The sequence below is a fragment of the Drosophila elegans genome, unplaced genomic scaffold (genome assembly GCF_018152505.1).
Source record: "Drosophila elegans isolate 14027-0461.03 unplaced genomic scaffold, ASM1815250v1 contig_814, whole genome shotgun sequence".
Lineage (NCBI taxonomy): Eukaryota > Metazoa > Arthropoda > Insecta > Diptera > Drosophilidae > Drosophila > Drosophila elegans.
The window spans coordinates 15,574,742-15,596,652 of NW_024546167.1; the positions used below are offsets into that span (position 1 = coordinate 15,574,742).

The 21,911-nt window shown below is 39.1% G+C and overlaps 2 protein-coding genes across 8 annotated transcripts in view; one reads left to right on the plus strand and one right to left on the minus strand.

Annotated features, from left to right (window-relative positions):
• The window catches only part of LOC108149461 (neural cell adhesion molecule 2), a 44,230-nt gene extending 37,277 nt beyond the window's left edge, over window positions 1–6,953 (plus strand). For all 3 annotated transcript variants that reach the window (XM_017277060.2, XM_017277062.2, XM_041710402.1), the window contains one exon: window positions 4,560–6,953. In XM_017277060.2, coding sequence (XP_017132549.1) covers window positions 4,560–5,326 — 767 coding nt within the window. In that variant the 3' untranslated portion in view covers window positions 5,327–6,953. The remainder of the gene's footprint in view (window positions 1–4,559) is intronic.
• A 4,983-nt stretch (window positions 6,954–11,936) lies between these two features.
• LOC108149467 lies at window positions 11,937–18,982 on the minus strand. Of its 5 annotated transcripts, none has more exons than XM_017277078.2 (6): window positions 18,378–18,982; window positions 15,843–16,218; window positions 15,521–15,636; window positions 14,941–15,462; window positions 13,518–13,677; window positions 11,937–11,977 (listed from the first exon to the last, which is right to left on the minus strand). In XM_017277078.2, the coding sequence occupies exons 1-6, from the start codon at window positions 18,696–18,698 to the stop codon at window positions 11,952–11,954; spliced, it is 1,521 nt and encodes a 506-aa protein (XP_017132567.1). In that variant the 5' UTR covers window positions 18,699–18,982; the 3' UTR covers window positions 11,937–11,951. The 5 variants fall into 5 exon arrangements, with proteins under 5 accessions (XP_017132567.1, XP_017132566.1, XP_041566267.1 ...); XM_017277077.2 differs by lacking the exon at window positions 11,937–11,977 and adding an exon at window positions 12,548–12,728; XM_041710333.1 differs by lacking the exon at window positions 11,937–11,977 and adding an exon at window positions 12,826–13,115.
• Between the last annotated feature and the right edge of the window lie 2,929 nt (window positions 18,983–21,911).

The window sequence follows — 21,911 nt, forward strand, 5'->3', positions numbered from 1 at the left end:
CATCCCAAAAGTCCACCCCTCCATGACCATTTTCCTAACATCAATTCCCCCTTTTTTCATGGCTATCTCTTCTTTAGTGGCATTTTATGGACCATGCTGCATTCTCTACGTTATTTGCACATTGCGAGGCCAAAGTTGCCCCTCGTGGTTGCATTTTTCTTTCATGGCATTCACATTTCAAGTGCGTCGCCGTGTGATCTCATAATTTCAATATTTTTAAGGTTTTTTTTTTACTTTTTCCTTGGCCGAAAACTTGGACAGCGCGCATAACATTGCCAGGCACTTTGTTGGGCCCAAGTGATTAACTCAAACGTTAAAAATTAATTAAGTTTTGCTCGTTCTGTGCGAAATGACGCTTTCAGTTGGCTGCCTCGTTGTTATTTTCATTCATTCGCCTTCCGTGGCAAATACAAATTGCACTTCGTTGCTGCCGGCATCTTGGATTTGTGTAGTGCCATAAGCATTGACGGAAAAAGCAATAAATGGGGCTTACAGCACAATAACTTTGGCAAACAAAAAGCACGAAATTCGCAAAGAGAATGGCAATGGCGGATGAAGAGCAACTTTAAATGGCTATAAAGGTTTTTATTTCAGTCAGACTAGGAAAAGATAAAGTGCAAACTTAAAGATTTGAAGGAGATTTCTAATGAGGATTTTGGGGATTAACTTAACTCTCTTTAAAATAAATGTAAATTAAAATATTTAAATTAAAGTTTGATAATATCAATTGAAGACTTTACAGTTGACATTGATTCCTTTTAAAGTCGCAATTAGATAACTTAGCTGACCATTTAACCTAAATATCTAAAAGAAACAAAACATTTAAACAAAGAAAACATGAAAACTACAATGTATCAGCATTTTATTTTGTATCAAATTGAATGCATGTTACACATTTCACGCAGTTTTTTCTGTCGCTTTGAGTTTTGTGGTTTATTGTTGATCTGCAGATTCTTCTACTGCAAGTCAAATAAAATTTGCAGCAATAAAAATGCCATCGGGCGACAGGAACACCAACAGCAACACCAGGCGAGCAATAAAAACTAGTGACATTGTTGATTGACACTGACATTTTGGCCATGTCAACGACAAAGTCCATCTGGCTGCACATCTAGTATCCATCTAGTATCTGCGAATGTGTGTTTTGAACGGTGTGGTGTGGGCAAAACACGTGTCCTGTTGCATTCGTTTTATAAACTGTCAAATTTGTCGGGCTAAACGCCCCCCGGATATGATAGTACAGACATGGCGTCGAACCGACCGCAGTCAGCAAATTAGCCATAAACATTGGCTTTTCAAATTTTCTGCTGCCTGCTTTTTGGCTGAATTAATCCTTGCGGAATCAGCAGCCGAAAAAACAGACTGGAATTATTTCGGTTTCCTTTCCTTTTTTTTTTTTTTTTTTTTTGTCCTATTTGTGCTTGTGTTTATTGCATTTAAAATGCAATTATTTAAGGCACGCGTCCGTAAAATGCCGTTCAACCGACTGCACTAATGAACTGAAGCCCGAACTGCTTCAGTGGGGGCGTGGCTGACCCTTGTCCGCCCACGCCCCAACTCCGATCCAGTCCCTATTCGGCTACAAAGTCCTGGCTTTGGAGGCATTCGTGCATTGCAAGCACCAAAAAGGAGAAAAACGAAGAAAAATGCAAAAAAAAAACAGATAAAATGCCTGTTCATTGTGGAAGAGTTCGCAAAAAGAGGGGAATCCAGGCGATTGGGTATCTGAGTAGGAGTAGGAGGGGTAGGGGCTTTATCCTTGTGGGCCGTTGACTTTATTGATTCAACATTGAAGCTTGGTGCTTCAAGTTTCTTGGAAAGCTTAATGAAGAAGGTCAGCCAGAGATGCAGAATTTTAGATGCAATTAGGTGATGAGAGAATAATTTTAGCATGGTGTTTTCAAATAGAGAAGGGGCAAAGAAAATTATAAAATTTCAAAACCAAATGGTTTTTCCTAATAATCTAAATATTTTTTTTAGGGACCGTAAAAAAATAATTGATTAAGAAAAAAGGTAATATCAACTTAATGGGTTGTTTTTTGAGTATTAATTAATCGTTTATAAAATATGAATTCCCGATTAAGAACATATTGGATACGCCATTAAAAAATATTTAAAAGCCTTAGTTCTAAGAAACCCCCAATTAGCACGGTTTTTTAAAAGGGAATTCCTTGGCTAAAATAAAAATCTGACCTGGATCCTAATGACCGTCAAAGAATTAAGAATAAAGAATTTTTCCTAAAAGCAATATTGTATATATATAAATTCATTGCTACTGTGCATAGCAACATACTAAAAGCTTTTTATTTATACCGACCTAAACATTTTTCGGTCGTCTGACTTCCACTTTGGTAACTTTTATGGCCATTTAGTAACATATATGGATATTAAAACCAACTATGTGCTAACGATGCAAGAAATATGGATTTTATTGGCATGGCAAAAAGAGAGAAAAACGAATAATGTTTGCACTCAATATTTTATTAAACTGCATTCAAAACAAACGGCAGGCAAAGTGTACCGCAAAATGCCATTGGGAAATGCTTTTTTTGATTGATTGTCGATTGGCAGCTTCGACGTTGATTTCTCCGCGAATCCTCGCTGCTTATAAATAAAATATCAAAAAGGTACGCCGGGGCCAGGCCTGAAGGCAGAACCAAAACAAAAATCGGGGCAAAACGGAAATATTTATTGGCTCACTTCAAATGAAATATGCCATCAAAATTGTCTGGCTGTCGGGATGACACCTTTTCACTGTGCTCTCAGTCAAGCGTAAATGCGGGCATTGACTGTCTGCTTCCCCTGACTCTTTCACCCGGCCTTAATCTATATACCGCTGACATCAATCAAATGCCAATGGGAATAGATGACACTTTTTGCGTTGCCTTTAAGCAGGCAGATGTAGGTAAACAATCAGAGTGATGCTGGAATCCGTATGTGGGTCGGAACTTATGGGATTTCCTCCGGAGCAACACTGTTGAAGTGGGCTTATCAACCGGATGGATTCCCAAACCGATTCGCTCCCATCTGACACTTAACTTAATGATTTTAGATGGTTCTTCGTATAAACATTTCAGCTTTAGTTCGTACGATTTCCCAATTCCTTTACATAGACAATTCAATTTCGCGTTTGGTCTGCCAAACCCCCCTGCCATTGTACGCATCTATCACTTTATATTTATGACTCTGACTGTTGTGAAAACAGGCCCCATCCCGCTCAGCCAACAAACCATTCAGAGCCCTGGGAATGCGCTCTTAAAGCCCACTTTGTGGTTATTTATGGGGTCAGCCGACGAAAAGTCAAACGCCAAAGATTAAAAGCGGGTAAAATATATTTAATAGCCCCCGCAGGTCCAACCCATGACAGTGGGCTGTACACCAAGAAATTCACCCGAAAGGGGTGAAAAATTAGAAGCATAATGATGGATTGACGCAATTAGTGAGTGATTTTTCAAGTGGACCTGTTATTGCTTTGCCACCAGCTCCGATTTCAACAGACTTTTTTCCCCGTTCTCAACCACTGTCTCTGCCGTAGACTCGTATATCCGATATTGACGTGCGGTCAACAAAGTGCGTTCAATGACGTGCATAAAAACCAATAGCAGCAGAAACAGCTACAAAGACACTCAATCAGCCGGAGACAGTGGGCTGTGGGTGGGGCAAATGGAAAGGGACAGGGAAAGTACGGTGAAATATGGCCAAGTAATCGCTGTCCAATGCCTTGACGATATAAAGAAGTACAACGACGTTATAAAACGGTGCAATGCGCTGGTAAATATGTGTATATAAAAAACTGTGAAAAGGACAACTGCGGGAGGTCAACAAGCGGAATGAAGTAAGTGGATCAAGTGCTATACATTAATATCGCAGTGAAACTACAGGGCGTCTATTAAAGGGATTGTTTTATGTTTGTAAAAAGTAAAGTTATGCACACTATGCATATTTATAATTGTTTGCTTTTTGTGCAATAAGAAATAGTCTTTGAGCCAGTGTTTTTAATTTACACAAGATTTGCCATTTGTAAGCCATTAATAAAACCATAGAAAATCTTATAATGAAGCTTAAATACATTTCATTTAAAATTCAGTACAAAAAAGTCTATTTGTTTAATTTAGTTGTTTAATAATACAAATAAACTGCCCAATTTTTAAATTTACAAAAAATGAGTGACAAATTAAACACAACTTTAATAATGACCAAAGCCATTAATGCGATGGATGCTTTAAGCTGGGGACACAAATTCAATGATTAAACCAGCAGAGTAACCCTCCCGTGCACACAATAAACTATTAAGTGCACAGCATACTTTCCGGCAGGGAAGAGCAATTTACTTTAATGCCACCCGAAATCCATATCCCATATCCCACTCCATGGCGTTCCACCAATCCCCTCGTCTCGTCTCTTCTCGTCTCATCCTGACCAGACCCCTTGATGATAATGTATCCAGTGCCAATTTGGTATTCGCCGAACGCACAAAATAAATGAAAACATAAACCCGACTAACCAAAAAACTGATTACTACATGCTGTCCTCCTCGTTTTCTCCCTCTTTCTCTGCAGGCAACCATGCTGGGAACAATGGCGATAACAATCAAACGCCCGTGCGTAATCCGCCCGGAGCATTTCACAATTCTGCAGGCTCACTGGCGCAGCATAATCTACTTGCTAAAATAATGCTCGGCATTAAAACGCAATCATTTGGGATTTTCAAACGTTTATCGAGTTCTTTGCCAACGGCAACGGCGGCGGCGGTGGTGCAGGGCTGGCCGTGGCTGTCGACGTTATCGCTAGTCTCGCCAAGTCGGTGGCGTATGAGTAATATGGAAAGCCAGCCGAACTCACCGGAGACCATTGTCAACAACGATACAGTCATGGGCGCCGGAAGCTGGGTGAGCAGAGGCCATTGCGGGAACAACAACAACATCACAACGAACAGTCCACAAATGTGGGCGCGGCAATTGCGCATATTTCACATTGCTCATACGCCGTGTGGCGCGTCAACGCAGCACTCGAAACGCCAACGCCTATGCGAACGCCAGTGGCAATGGCTGTGGAAATGGAAGTGGCAACGTCAATGGCAGTGGCAGTGGCGGTGGCAGTGGCAGTGGCCAATGCTCATTTGCATAGTAATATTGGCTGGCTGTTTTGTTCGGTGGTGGCTGCCAATGCTGCTGCATTTTATCGGTCGCCACATCGGAACATTTTCTATTAGCGCGACGCATAGGCAACATTTAATGTGCCCGTTTTGGGCCACCCGTGGTAATAAGGTTGTCGCCCAAAACACTACCCCACTCGCAATGCTCTGCCCCTGGAAGTTTTCAAGATGAAATCAAATAATTGCAAAGGCAAAAGAAACTCATTTAGGGCACAAGCAGCTTGAGGAATGAAATCAAACCTTGGCCAGACGAAGACAAGGATTGGGATGAATAGAGGCAAGAGGCGGAAGTCCGGACAACTGCAGCGGTGGGATATACGTTTGTATGGGGGTCGGACATATAATAGTTATGTTTATACTAGAGCGTAAAATGAAAATCATGTCTAGGACAAGCTGGCCAAAAGCGACAGCGGATGCGTCTGACATTCGGCAAATGATGTGGCTTCAATATCTTTGGCTAGTGTGGCTAACAAAATGTAATATACCTATGAGTATCAAAATAAATGTCTTCATTAAACAAAATTTTTTGGCTTTTGATTGAAAAAATAAAAATGTTTTCAACCAAATCTAAATTGATCTTCAGCGAATACAGCATCACAATTTTGATTGTGAAATATACAATATTAAACTTTCTAACAATTTATTAAATAAATAATACTGAGGATCTTAAAGGTTTACGTTCAGGACACACACGTTTAAAGCCACATCTGATTACAAAATGTTGTATTATATATAAACCATAATAGTTCCAATTAAATGGAAATAAATTAATTATATTCCACATAAAAAAAATGCAAAAGAGAATCGGTTAGAAGTGGAAAAAACGGTTAATCAAATTTGCATTTAGATGAAAGTATTTACGCATACTCGTACATAGCGAATTTACATAGTAAATTTAGCAGAATTATAAAAAAAAAACACAAAAAAAAGCCACAACATAGCAAAGCAAAAAAGTGTTGGATTAAGTAATTTATTGGATATAATGTTAACACTAAATATACAAATGAAATTTTTTTGCCTATGTTTTGTCAATAAAATTAAACTGTTAGCAATGGATTTATTTAATTAATATGATTTTGATTGCATTTAATTTGTTTCACTTAAAGTCATTTATGAGCGAAAAAATAACATGAAATGATTATTAAGTTCCATAAAAATCATATTAAATTAAATTACCTTTATTTCTCTTGTTTCTTATGTTGTTATTGAGAATTTTTCTAGAGCATTTGTATACTCCTCCCAAATGTAAATATTTCAATAGTATAAGCATTAATAAGTATTAAATGAATTTAATGAAACTTCGCTGTACATATGAAAGAAAACTATATGTGTAAACTCCGACTAAATTTATTTATATCTAAGGCTCATAGGGCTTACAGGGCCCTGTTTAATAAATTAAATAAGTAATACAAATACAAAATTATTAAAAAATGCTTTAGTTTTCATTTGTAAATAAATCTACCACATAAATATATACAAGTTGAAATGAATGTTAAAGCGTTAATGAAATCAAGTATATATCTATAGATGTAGGTCGAAACAAAAAAAAAACAGCAAACCAAAAAACACATCTAAAATTTGCAGTTTAAATATGATGAGACCTATTTATTTAAGCCTACTTAAGAAGCTCAGAAAATATAACTATAAATACGAAAAATTATACATAACTCGTAAGTTAGCTATAACATATAAATATATGTATTGAGCTCTATATATGTGAATAAGTGGCATATCTATGTGACGTATTTGTATGTAAATGTATGCAACAGTTTACAGCAAAAATAAAACCAAAAAAACAAGCCCAGTCCACTTTATTATAATTCCCTTTCAAGGACAAAGCAATTTCCAGATCAGTATTATCTAAAGGCTATGAAAACAACCAGCTCTCGGGTAACAGACAACCATGCATTTTTTCACAAGTAACCAAGCAGAAGAATTAAATAAAGTGCAGCTGGTGCATACAGGCCTGGATTCAAAACAGAAAAGGTAGCAAAGTACATTGTTAATACTGAATTCGACTAATTGCTAATTAAATTATACACCAACAGTTCTATAGGTATGCAAAAATTATGAATTTAATACCCATTTTAAAAACAATGACCACAATTACTCCACTCCTGAAAAAGTTCCTAATTGCCCCCACATTCAAAAAATTAAGAACAACATAACAGAAATATAAAGGATAAAAGCAGAAGCAAGGCCACAATGAAAGAAAACGAGAGTAAATGCCTACACATGCACAGACTTTATTTAAAACCAGGCCAAACCGATTTTCCCCTTTTTTTCGGTTTTTGTTGCAGCTTGTTTATAGGAATTGTTGCAGCTTCTTGTGCCTCTGTTGAAATTGTTGCGGCTGCCATTGAAATGCCGTCGTGTGGAAATGAGCGAAATTTCCAAGCAATTAGCAATGGAAGAATAAGCGACGTATTGTCGTCATTTTCAACTCGTTCCCAGTTTTTGCGGCTGACAGTGCGTATGAGCAATGCAATTTCGCTGAAAAAAGTAACTTAGGCTGGAGTGGGTACTTCAGTCTTTTCTAGAGATTCTGAACTTGGTTGATTTAAAAATCGTTTAAATGAATGTCTTAAGGCTAACATTTGGGAATAATATAAAGCATTTTATTAATTTTGATTGCTATATTGACATTTTATCAATCTTTGTAAACTACATTTTTGCGATTCATAAGTCTGCTTGTATATTAATCACATTTTTCGTAAGCAATTACTTTTCAGAGCGAAAAATAATTGACTGTAGATTTAATTTAAACAACTTAGAAAGTAAATTGCCTAGTTTTTAAGTTTATAATATTTTTGTGATCCCGAATTTTTGTTTAATATTTTGCCAAATGGAACACAAGATAGCGAATCAGTGTATAGCAGAAACGAATGTGCATATGAACTAAAAGAAACCATGGCTCACGTACAACAAAGGGTGGCTAAAAAGGTGTTGGTAACAAAGTTGTCAGAGTTACTCGCTCTCTTTTGTCTTCCACGTGGCTTCTGCGAATGGAACAATCCTGGGACGAATGCAAGTGGAAAATTCAATTTGTAAAGTGCATAAAAGTAGCGTCAGCCGAGGCAGACCAAAAACGACGGGGTATGAAGTGGTGGAGTCATATGTGCGGCAGCTCGACGCTGAGGGTATTTGTTGTTAAACAAAGGCGGCAGCTACTATTCCCAGCCATGGGTGTATCCCCACTCCCCACTCACCACTCCGCTCCACTCCACTCCAGCCGGGAGCTGTTTACACACACTGCCATAACAAGGACGGCTGCGGACTCCAAGTTGCAGTGGCATAAACGAGAATGCAGCACAAGCATTGTAATTAAATCTGCGTCAACATAAACGTTGCCTGCTGCGAAGAGGGTGAAAGCAAAAATGGCCGAGGAGGAACAAATGTCGACGACATTTTTCCGTGCACGTGCCTGAGAATGGCCATGTGTTTGTTTGTCTTTCACGTTGCTCACTTGTTGGCCCAGACGAGTAAACATGTGGATGGGCCTGGAAATCTGGCCAGGCTCCATCAAAGATAGGTAAGGTCATAGCGGCTTAATTCACAGGAAGCCAGCTGCATATCTCATTCATTGGTTTGGTAAAACAAATTCATGGCTATGTAACATAAGATTAAATTATTAAATAAAAAGAAGAATGTTAAGTTCTATCTCATTTCCAAAATGTGAAATGATATTTTAGATGTGAAACACCAAATTCAAGAGAAAATCAAATCTACTCACACCAAAAATGGGATTTAATTACAACCAAAAAAAAAAAAAACGTTTCTTAAAAAAGTAAGTTTAACAACCAATCATTTAAATTTACAGCCTGCAAATAGCGGCACTTAAGCTCTTAAAATGTACTTGCATAAACTACGGCCAATAATTGTTAAAAGCGCAGCGCATATTAAAAATATGAAAAAGACGAAGAAATATAATACCAGTCTCAGCCACTTCTCCTTCACATCCATCTTCCTTGAGCTATGTTTATTATCATTGGGTCTGCACGCATATTTGCGGCAATTAAGTCAGACCAGCAACGCATAAATCACGCATACGCCCCATTGCGCCCACCATTTCCCCCGGACCGCCCGCCTGACCTGATTTGCTTCGATTAGACAAACGATAAATATCCATGGCTAGTTCCTTTTCCCACTCGAGTGTTTTTATGTCTTAGAAGGGTTAGCTGCCCTGCCCGAGTTTATTAAGCTGTGTAATATTTTGACAAAGGTCTGGGGCGTGAGGAAGAGGGCAATTACCAGGTCCAGGCAATGTGAGTGGTAAACCAACAAGAGGAATCGGGCGAGTAATGGCCGGATGAAGGGCATAACTTAACGTTCGCCAGTGTTGACGCTCACATCCTTGGGCGGCCACCTATCATAACGCTCGAGCGTCTCTGGAGCGACACGCACATGCGCCGGCAATTATGCTAAAAGCGTTAAATTTATAGTTTCCCACACTCGGTGTCAGCGAGTGTTGGGCCTTTGAGCGTTTTTAACATGGCTCAGCTTGTCGGCATTGGCCACTAAATAAATGGCTTTTAGAGCACGCGTTAATGATGTTGATTGTGGCCCAGGGAGCTCCGCCCACCCGCGATCCATCCTCCGATTTCATGTTTTATGCTTTATAGCCACGGCGGCGAAAGGGGGCAGACACCACGTTCCTGTTGGTCTCTGTCCGGTTTATTTTTATGATGATAGATGGCCCGGTCTCCCCTATTCGCTATCTCACCGGTGCCTGTTGTCAAAAAGGATTTAATGCCATATTTATTAGAGGTGTAAATGCATATAAACAAGTGTGTGTGTGGGACAGCAAGGTATGCGCATTCTTTGGCCGCAAAAACTTTGTTAATGGATAGTCCGGTATCATTTGAAAACGAATGGAAAAAATTCCAGATCATAGCACAGGTCCTAAAAGGATGATAAATTTGGGCTTTTAAAATGTTGAATTTATTTTTAAATTTGTTTAAACATTTATGAATTTCGCATTACAGTATCAGTGCTATTACAGAAATCCGTGCAGTATTGGTGTCATTTAATTTTTGTATTTTTCTATAATCATTTGCTGTATTATAGAATTTTAGTTTTAAATAAAAGAACGAAAAAATTGTAGGGAATTGAAGGGACTTAAAAATATATGTATAATACCAATTGGAAATCTCTCGACTAAACACACAGGAAAGACCACCCCTGGGCAGGAGAATAATACAAAACATCCTGCACTTAAAATGCAAAGTGGGCATAAAACCGAAACTAACAAATAAAAATTGCAAAAAAAATTAAAGTGTTGGCAAAGCGTTGCATTCTCCCCAGCTTCCCAGTGAATGAGAATGAATGAAAAATAAAGGAAAACAAAAAAAAAAACTGAAGAAAAAACGTTTGCGGGCCAAACTCATCACTCAAAGGCTTGGGCCATGCCCACTTTCCTTTCCGCTCAGTCTGGGCAACAAAAAATCCACATAACCAATCCGGCGCAGTGAGAGCGGAGGCGGGAATCGGGGCAGACCAGCAAAATGGTTTAAAACTCAATTAAAGTTTTAGCCGCAAAATAAATGCAAAAACGACGACGGCAGCGTCGACAGAAGGAAAAAATACTCGAACACAACAAGCAAAAAAAACAAACAAAACAAAAAATAACAACGATTTGGGAATACCCGAAAATGACATTCTGATTGGTGAAATACTCTTACCCAATTTTTTCAGTGTAAGTATACTTACATTCCATTTATTACCCAAAACATAAACATGAAAATAAAAACAATTGCTTCAATTTGTTTAAACTCATAAAATCTCTTGTTTTTTGAAACATTATATTTATTTAAAAATATCTATATTTGCTTCATCTTTTTTTATGTTAAGCTTAAACCACTATATATGACCAACAAAAACAATTTTTGGTTGTTTTTAAGAAAGTTTATTAGCTTTCTACATTAACAACAACTCTTAAGAATGACTAATCTAAATTAATCTTGAATTAAATAACAAAGATTAAGCCCTTTAAAATTAGTTTAACAATTATTGGCCTTTATTAAGACACACGTTTAATTTTAGTAACAACACAAAAGTTTCAGCAATTTAAATGCTAAAACCATTTCAACAAATACTTATTTCAAATTTCGGATTCAGTTAGAGAAACCATTTTCGCATTCTTCGCTTGGCGAAACCTTTCAAAGTGCGGGCCATCAGCGCTTGCCACGCCCACCGGAGTGGCCGCCCACTCCTCTAACCATGGCACTTTTGATGGCTGTAATTCAAATGAAAATTACACAAATGAATTGAATTTCCGAAAAATGCAGCAGCAGCAGCAGCAGCGGAGAAACTTTGATGAGCCCCGGATCTGTTTTTTTTTTTTTTGGATTGGGCGTAATGATTGTGTGTGGGTTCTAGTGGGCCGGAGTGCGAGTGTTTGTTTGTTTGTTTGTTTGCGATTAGTTTACGCGCCCCTGGTGCCAGAATGCCTTTGGCCACGGGCTGCACCTCGTTTGACTCGCTGTCGATTGGAGTGCAGTTGGGCTAACGAGTTGCTCGAGAGTTTCACGGCAAATGGATTTGGGTTGGGTTTTGGGTTTTGGGTTTGCGTTTGGGTTTGGGCTTGCGTTTGGAATTTAATGGCGCATTCTGGTCGCACGCCGCCTCTACCGCAAGAGTTTAAATTTGTTTTATTGGAGCGTGAAATCGTGTTTTGTTTTTAATTTTGTTGTGTTCGTAAGAGTAGAATGAGTATCGTTTTCGAATAACCCCCATAGTATACTTACCCTCGGCACAAAAAATATTCCCCGCCCTGAAGGGAATCTGAGAATCTGCAGTTAGCACAGATACAATCGCCTCGCACCTAATTTGAATGCAGAGATTTCATTAAAATTAAGTAATTTAAGTGGTCGACGGGCATTAAAATGGAATGTCCCGAATGCGGCAATGTGTTAATGACTCATTACACATGCAACACCACCAAATGGACGATTCCGGCAACGGCAAAACTTTTGCCACAATTTGTGGAACGCGAATGTGGCTAAAATGCGGCAAAACATAAAGTTGAATTATGCAATAAAAATAATGCTATAATAGTTAAACTGGCACATGCTCCACAAAAACCCTAAAAATGGGTAGAGAAAATGAGAAATTGAGGCTTCACATGAGAACAGTGCATATCATAACTTTAAGGCCTTGAATGCAGCACACTTATATTTTAAAACAACTCACATCTAAGCTGTAAATGATTATTAGTACTTTAAGAACTCAGCTAGTATAATATATAAAATAATGTTGGGTTTCTTTAACTTTAAAAGTTGAGATTCAGTTTTTTTTATATTTCCCCAATATAAGAAATTCATGTATTTATAATGTTCTAAACAAATATTTGGATAGTCTCAGGTATTATGGTGTTTTGAAGAAAAACTGAAAATGTGGAAGAACTCTTTTATTTGTTTAGTATACCTTACATGACATTTAATTTAAAATTTGCACAATTTAACGCACATAGAGTTCCGATTGTTGGGTTAAATGATTAAATGAGGCACAACATATCTAGTAACGATACTGAAAACTGGGATCCGAACCATAGACAATGCACCCACATGGATAACCTGTAAGAGGTGTTCAACGAAAGTTAACATATTTAATCAAAAAGCAACGGATGACAGTTATTAAAATACTGACAATTTATTAATTAACACACATACATAGGTATATATTTGACATTTATTTGTGACACCAACAGATTATAAGTATTTTATAGAGAGATATTTGTACAAGTCTTATGTTAGAAATTCATTCGCTTGCGTTTGGTAAATATAATATGCAGTATAATCTTTTTGAAATAATAATATCGAAACGGCTTAGTATTTCAGTGTTTCACCAATTGAAATCGTGTGGGGGATTGGGTATTATTGTGGCCAACAACCGGCTAAATCTCTAGCTACCAAACAAGGGGAATCGGGTCCAAACTACTTGGCCAATGCTGTTTATGGCCACTGTATTGTGTATAAAAAAACATTGCTTGTTAAAAATCATAGATATTTCACTTGGATTAATTTAGCACACATATATGTAATTAGGCATAGAAAAAGAGATATAAAGTAGAGATATAAAGTAGAAAAGAAGAAGAAACTTCGTCTCAGCCTTAGGGGCTAACATCTGAAACGAAAGAGAGTTGATAGATGGCACAAAAGATGGACTGCATTTATGTACAAGCTTGGCCGGGTCGAAAATAAATACGGCAAGTAAATTCATGGGTATATCGAGCAAGGGCTCAAGATGGCTCTCTAAAAACTCATTTAGTTACAGCACACAGACATTCACAACAAGCTTTTAATCATTATCGTAGCGCTCAGATGCCATCACCCAATGCACAAAATTGCAACACTTGAACTTGCCTCGCGGTTTGCACTGCAGATGCTCTTTGATGTACTGGCAGGGACACTGGAACTGTCCGCAGTGGCGTCCCGGCTCCAAGGGCGTCACGTCCACCAAACCCCTCAGGGCCTCCATGCCCCAGCGGGATCCGTAGCGCAGGAATAGCTGCATGCCGCGCTCCTGCGGAGATTCAGATTCGGGGGAGATCGGGGGGTGAGACACGGGGCAAACAGATAGGGTGCAGGATGATGGTGCGGGTGAGTCGGGTTAGGAACGTGGGGGTAATGGCAATCGAATGAGGCATGAGATTAGTGCATCAATGTTAAAGTCCAAGGTTACTACTGCATACTTTCCGGCAGCAGTCACAATTCACACCAATAACATACATAAGAAAGTATTAAAGAGACAATAACTTCAATAACGATGCCTAACATTAAATTCAATAAGTTAAAATACCTAATCAATTAAATTTTTTTAAATTAACAGGCGTACATTATTATTAGAATTTTATAATAACAAATACTTATCTTACTTTAAAGAAATTAGGACTCAATTTCTATAGTCTTTTAAAATGTAAATCTAAATTTAAGGACTCTTAAGTAACAGAAATTCCAAACACTAATTCAAAGTTTTAACGTTAAGCAGTAATCTATTTTAATTTAAACTAGGGGTAACAGTATTAAATCCAAAAAACGTATTAAACTATCCAAAAAATATTATTAGTTTAAGTAATCGCTTAGTACCTTAAAATACAATTAAAAATTTAAATGGAAGAAAACCAGCACATTATAACTATCCGCGTTTTTTTTTCAACATCAAATTAAAAACAAATTGTATTGTAAAATAAATTTCGCTTTTATCGATTAAAGTAGTATAGGAACAAGCACTTATAGTAGTGCAGTGCAAATATAGCTGAGCAAAAGCTAGTGTCAGATAGCTAAGAGAAAAGGTTAATTAATAAAGTAAACACTTTTGTTTTCGCTATAAAAATTTAATAGATTCTCGGCAATCTAAGAAAGGGAATATTTCGGGGATTACATGTCAGGGATTAGAACCAGCAGCCGATGCAGTTGATGCCGCAGCAGTGGCGGTGCTGCAGGCTGATCTTGATCTTGTTGCGCAACAACTCCTCCTCGTATTGGCACGGGCAGATAGACGACTGCAGATGGCGGGGCGTCTCGTGGACGCCGGCCTCCTGGACGGTCCAATCCAGACGGCGGCGCAGGAAGTCCTTGCCCCAGCGCTGCAGGTAGCTCAGAAACAGCTCCTGGGCCACGGCCTAAAGAGAGCAGGTTAGACATTGGATCATGAGGGGCGTGAGTGAGAGATAGACGTGGTTCGGGCTGGCGAGTGCGATCCCAGGAAGATGGAGATGAAGTCAACTACCCCTACTTAAGAACAACCCCCTCCGAAAAGTAAGTAAGTGTGAAATATCCTGCTCACCTGCTTGCGAGGCATTCGCACCGGCTGGCTGCCCTGGATGACAATGTCGTTGAGGTCAATGTCCAGCTTCGCCTCCCAGCCCGCCTTGATGGCATCGCCTCCGGTCTGCTCCGTGTGCTCCAGGAACTCGTTCAGGAAACTCACGCATTGCGTGGCATCGAAGTACATGAAGCACAGGTTGACCTTGTGGCACGAGATGCGACCTCGGTCGTCCAGCACCAGCAGGATCTTGTGCCGCATCAACTGACGATTCACGCGGGCCAGACACTTTTCAAGGCCGCGCGACAGGCGCAGCTTCACCCACATGCACACGAAAATAGCCGCCGCATTTAGGAAGAGCCAGCCCACGCCAAGGGCGAACAGTGCCACGCCCTGCAGACCGGAGAAGAGAAGGGCCAGCAGAACGGCGAAGGCGAAAAGGATCCAGCATACCAGGATTCGCTTGTAGCAAATGTTGTACACGGTGAAGCGGTAGTCGTTCACCAGCGTCTCCATCGCATTCACGTAATCCTCCACCGTGAGCTGTGTGATTTGGGACATTTGTTAAAATATTGTTATCAGGATTGGTAGGCCAGCTTACCGTCAGGCCCTGAGCCATCAGCTCCTCGGGCACCAGCTCCGGTCGGAATATGGCAGGCGTTATCCAGGGCCACTTCGTGTTGGCCGGCAGAAGTGTGACAATCACATCGCCATTTGCTGTCGGAGAAGATAACTTTAAAGTATAAAAACCCTAATCTCACATAATTTAATACACTTTTATTATTTTATCTACCATCAAGTAGTGCTGAATAAAATAATTATTAATAAATCGCTTATCACTTTATCTGTTTTTATTAATTTGGCATAAATTGGCAACAGGTCGCGGTCTCTTCCTTAAGAACACCTCATTAACATTTACTCACCGAATCCCTCGCGGATGCGTCCCGTTGACAGTTCGATTGTGCGCATCCCGGACCCCTGATCCGCCGGCTGGCCAATGCCAGTGCCGTTGGCGCCGCCTCCATTATGATGGTGGCCAGAAGATGCCGCTGCAGCCGGCGATGGGGAGGGGGCAGCGGTGGCTTTTTGGTTTATTAGCTGCGCGGGGTGTCGGGTCGCGCCAGATGCAGAACCACTCGAACTTGCACTTGCACTTGCACTGCCGGATGCACTCAAATTAACGTGCGTGCTCTCGGTTGTCAAAACAGCGGGTGCCACATCCGGCAAGGGGGCCTGGGCTTGAGTTTGGGCCTTCACTTCGCCCGGTGTTGCAGCTGTGGTCGAGGAAACGGCCGGGCGCTGCGAAATGGCAACAATAATGGGTTAATAACAATGCAATGGTCTTGCCCTTAAGACGGCCATAGCCCCAGGGGTCAGCCGATGGCCAGCCACCAAGACAATTATGCAAATTGTCAAGGAAAATCAATTTTATTGATTTCTGCTCTGGCTTTTAAGGCTCACAAAGGTAGTCAGAATCGGCATAAACGTATAAACTATAACTATAAGCTTAAGCAAAATCGCAAAACGAACTGAAAACAATTTCGGGCAGGGCACGTTCTCAGTTGACACAAATAGTTTTGTGAAGGCAATCTAGTGGCTTTAAAAAGCGCCTGCCATTAAAAAGCCGAATGCGATTTATTCAGCATATAAGATAATACTCGCGTTGCTTTAATTCTTTAAAGAAAATAATCGCTAGAAAAATATAAAAAACTATAGTTAAGCACAACTTTAGCATAAAATGCTTCTGAAGTCTGCAGTTCGACAATCTCTTTAGATAAGCAAACCAAATACAGATAATTTTTGGAAATTTAATATTCATAGTTAAGTAAGCTCTAATGCAAACTAAAAAAGACTGATAGTTTAGGTAAACATTGGAACAAAAGATAAGTTGAAATAATATTGCTGGTATTTAGTCAACTAACAATCGTGCTTTAATCTAAACTAAATATAACTGACTGTGACTAATGCCGCTTTTAACCTAAGCTAAAAAAGGTAAACAAGTAGACAAGTGAATTAAGCAATTGCATGACTAGTGCATTAAATAGAAGATTCTCTTGTTATAGAAATCATAAATAACTAAATAAAAATCCATATAATACTTAGTTCATTAAATATCGAAATTAACCTTAATTTTTTCGAAAGTATTCTTTAGAACCATCATCGTATAAAGAACCAATCCAATTAAACTGAAATTCTGTCAGATAATAAACATTCTCGAAATGAAAGTGTCAGGGTTGTGTGAAGTACGCGAAGGCCACAGCCTGTTGACAAGCACCGAAGTGAGCGAATATAAAATATACACAGATAAATGATAAATATTTACGGCAAAAAAGCAAATTACCAGCATGGCAGGTGAAATATTTCAAGTTGGCATCGGAATACACATTATGTTTACATTTTCTTACTGTAGGAGTATTGTTATGAGTCGTGATGTAAATAAAAAAATTATAATACTGCAAAGAATTTTAATAAAAGAATATTATTCGCACATCAACTGAACGAAATCAGAAAAAAAACACCCAAATATCTAACCTGTGTTTACATTTTTTGTATAGAACTTTTGTGACATGTTGGCAAGCAACCAAACCGAATAACATCGCAAGTAAAGGTAGGTTGAGTCACAGTTTTTCACCGGATGGGACCCGTTTCAGATTCAACTCTCAGCTGGTCCCAAACTTCATTTGTCATGCGTGCAACGTTCCAAAATCCAGCCAAAGAAAGTTAAGAACCAAAACTACTTCACATAACAACTCCATTAAGCGGCATCAGCAAAAGTACAGTAAACAGACTTAAATGAGGGAAGAAATCAAAAACATCGGAAAAATTCCCCATTTACTGTGGAACTTTGAAGCAGGTAGCAACGAAAAATTATTCACTCAGTCGTTAAAGCTATGAATAATAAAATCATTATAAACATACAAACATTTTTATTTAAAGGCTAATTTGGTGTAAAAAACCAAAAAACCAACACAAAAACTTTTTTAATAATGTCTCAGTTACAGTCAATTTCATGCTTATTTGATAAATACAATTGTGATTTAAGTAATTCGATTCTCCTACAAACATTCAACAATAATTAATTATTCTATTTGAGTTAGAAAATCTACCTGTGAAGCGTCACTAAGAGATACTTTCGACTTTTTTATTTAGTATTATTGATTTATTTATTTTCAAGAAAAGTTGATTAAAATTTTTACCAGATTTTTTAAGCAATAGTTGTGTTCATTCTCAGTTAAAATGTCTAAGGCTTCTTAACTCCTTTATTGGAAATGTTAATTTCAACTATTTCGAGAGTTTCCTGTACCGCCAAACGGGTGTGTGAGCGAGAGGTCTAACAAGGGCCTGACTTGCATTGGAATGCGTTTCGTTGCGTTGGGTCACGTAAAAGCGAGAGGGAGTCAGAGAGAGAGAGATGGCGAGAAACAGGGAAAGAGAGTGAGCGATAGTGAGTAAGTTACCTGGACAGGTGTTGTTGTTGTCGCGGGACTGCGCGAGCGCGCCCGCCTGTTGTTGTTGCTACTAACCACCGACGGCGGCGGTGGCAGATTTAACTTGTTTTGTTGTTGCTGCTGCTGTTGTTGTTGTTGTTGCTGTTGTGATGGCTGTGTGGCATTGTCGTCGTTACTGTTATTGTTTTTTTCACCGCTGTCCGCCTCGTCGTCGAATTTAACCCAATTTTTGGGCGTCTGCTTGTCGTCATCGTTTCCATTGAGGGAAACGTCCTCCAAAGGATGACTTTGCGCCGGCGTCTCTGAATTTTTAATTTTTGCCTCCTCCATTGCGAATGCGCGTTTAACTTAAGCGATGCGCGTGCTTGGAATTAACGGTTTTTATTTTCTTTTTAAGGTGAGCGTGTGATTTGGCTAATGCAACTGCGTTTTGTTTTCGCGTTTTCCATATATTTTGTTACATAACCTCAATATGAATTCACACTTCAGTTGCGCCGCTGCCTATTATCGAGTTGGTTATTGTTGTTTTTGTTTCGCTGTCTTTTTTTCCCAGCTGCACAACCCGCCGCTTACGTGTTGGCCGCTCGCGAGTTCACGTCGAACTGCCGCCGCTGCCGCGCCCAGCAACAAAAACAAAACAGCGTTAAAAAACCCACACCATCGCACACTCAAGCTGGCAGCAGCAAAAAAAGTATGGCTCAGAGCGGAAAGCTCGGCTCAAAGGCGCGCTCAGTCCGGGTTCCACTGCAAAACGTAGCGCTCTGCAAGCTCACCTGTTGCCGAGCTTTCCCGCTTTCACACTCAGAAAAATAATTCAAGATTTTTCATAACAAATTGCCAACATTAAGAACAATGTAAAGAGCCTTAAAAAGGTACAAAAAACAAATAGTTTTCTAGGTATATTTTGAATATTTACTCTAAGATGAATATTTAAATTTGTTTCTTAGAAGATTTCAGGAAGATTACTTTACCAAAATTAAAAATCTAATTGATCTTTAAGAACCACAAGTTTCTCTCTATGTAATTGAATATTTATCTTATAATATCAGCTGCAAAACTTTACTCTTTTTTTTCTCAGAACTACTCTCTCTCACTCTTTGGAGTTTCTGTTTTGGTTGCTCACATGACATGTCTTGAGCTTTTTCCAGTATCTTCAGCTCCCCCTTGTATCTGTATCAGTGTGAGTCACAGGTCCACCGCAATGATCACTTTTTTTGTCTTTGCTTGTTTAGAGATCGTCTGTAGCTGAATATTTCGCAAAGCAAACACCGCTTTCCGCTGCTGCACTTGAATGATAAGCAACGCCGCGTTGTCTCCGATTTCGTAACCAATAAACACCTCTTATCGTTTGGAACAAGAGGATGGCATATTCACACTTGGCTATCGGTCAAATTTTGCAAGAGCTTAAGTAATTTATGCCACCTGCAAAGTCAATTTGCCGAGACAGATAATCCGCGTAATTCACTTGCCAATGAAAAGGCAGTAATAAAATTATAAAGCCATTGTACTGTTAAGAAATATACAAGATTTATTCGAAAGAATGGTACACATTTTTGCTAAGCAACGAAATAGTTCATAACTCTACTTATCTAAGGATAATTTACGCCTTAATGATCAATTAAACAAGTAATCAATCAATGCCTCAATATATATTTTTCCCTTATTCACCTTATTCGTTAATAAAAATGCACAATAAAATATTCGTTAATAAAAATGCACAATAAAATAAAAATGTTGGCCCAACAATTTAGCAGGCAAAGTACAAACATTACACGGCTATCCTTTCAATACTTAAAATTTAAATTGGCTTTGCCATGTTTTCTATTAACCATTCCATTTCCCCCAATTTATGGCATTATTTAGTGGAATACCAAACGAAGAATGCAATTTAAAATCAATTTTGACGCTTGCTATGCCATTTAGTCCGATCGGGTCCTGCTTTCCATGTCCTCCTTTCGATAAGCAGAGCAGCATGAATTTATGGCATCACGAGGAAAGGGGAAGGATGCGGTGGAAGGATGGCTGGACCGCATAGTTCACGCCTGGACGGAGCAACAAACATTTTTTGGCTCGAATAATATGAGATATGCTAGAGCCCACAACATTATAGTGGCAATTGTTCGACTGGGCAGCCACAGAAAACTTTTGCTGCCCATAAATTATGCTGAAAAATTATTATATAAGCGTCCAGTGTCGAATGGCGCCGAAGAAATTGGCCCACAGCCAACGGGGAATCAAAAATAGTTCAGAATAGGGCAAGGGGAGACAAGAGAAAAGGGGTGTGCCAACTATTGGCAAAAGTTGCTAGGCAAATTATGGCCTGGCGCACACAGGCATTCGAAACTGTTTCGGTTCAAGTTGTCCGCATTCGATAGGATGGGACACATCTTTAGATGCTCGGCTACAGGGCAGTTAAATGCAGCTGACAACTTGAAGAAAGCACAATCGTTTTTCTTCCAAATGAAAAATATTTTCATAATTATTTAAATGTTTGTATGAGGATGGGATTTAAACTTATGAATCATATTTTACTTTTAAATTTGCAAAGAGGATATAAATGAGTCAACCCGACACAACCTTTAACACAATTAAGCCTTAAGATTGAACTATAGAAATGTTTTTTGATTCATTTTTGCAACCTTAGAACAAAAATTTGTTTAAAAATTGGAAAGCCTGGGCAATACATCCTGATTTTTAAAATCACGTATTACTAACTGTTTTTAGTTTCTTAAGAACTTTCTTAATATTTCAAGGCAAATTATACAAAAACTCTTTTATTTAGATATTTATTTGACTTGCAAGACCCACCCCTTTCGCCCGCCCTCGCGTAAACTTACCTCAAATAAGTCTTTTCCATTAAGCCATAAATCGCTCAACAGGCCGAAAATCCTTTGTGGCTCTAACAGACTGAAAAGCCACAAAATCTGCAGTTTCTTGAGCAGGAGAAAACGAGGGAATGGCGGCGGGGAAGCCAGTGAAGCGGGCAAGCAGCCAGCCAAGAGTCTAATTAGGCCAAATTAATTGCCTGCGCTTTTGACACTTGCAAAGACTGAATCGGCCCCGAACCAAAAGAGTCAACAAGACAAAAGCCGGCAAGACAGGCTGCTGGCGAGGCGAAACCAAGTACAACACTCAAAAGTCTATTTGCAACCGACCCAGTATATCCCCCCTTCTTCTGCCGGAAAGAGTAATGTTGGCAATTTGTTGGTCGTCGTCTTATTAACCCGCAACAGGAGACGAGGAAGTTGGCGGCAACTTTTTGGCCAACGCGAGAATGTCCAACGGGCATATAAATTAGCCGAGACAGAAGTTTCCCCCCCAAACTCTTCCATTTCTCACCACGAAAGCATCTTCTGATGAACAGACAGGCAAAGTTTTGGGCATCAAAAAATGTTTTCAAATTAAGCTAATTTATATTATATAAACACGCCTAATGAGTTCCCAGCGAAGGCGCTAAAAAAGGGTGGTCATAATTTCTGCGGCACATCTAGAAGGCCAAAAACAGTGAGCAAACATACTACTCGCACACTATATAAGTATTAT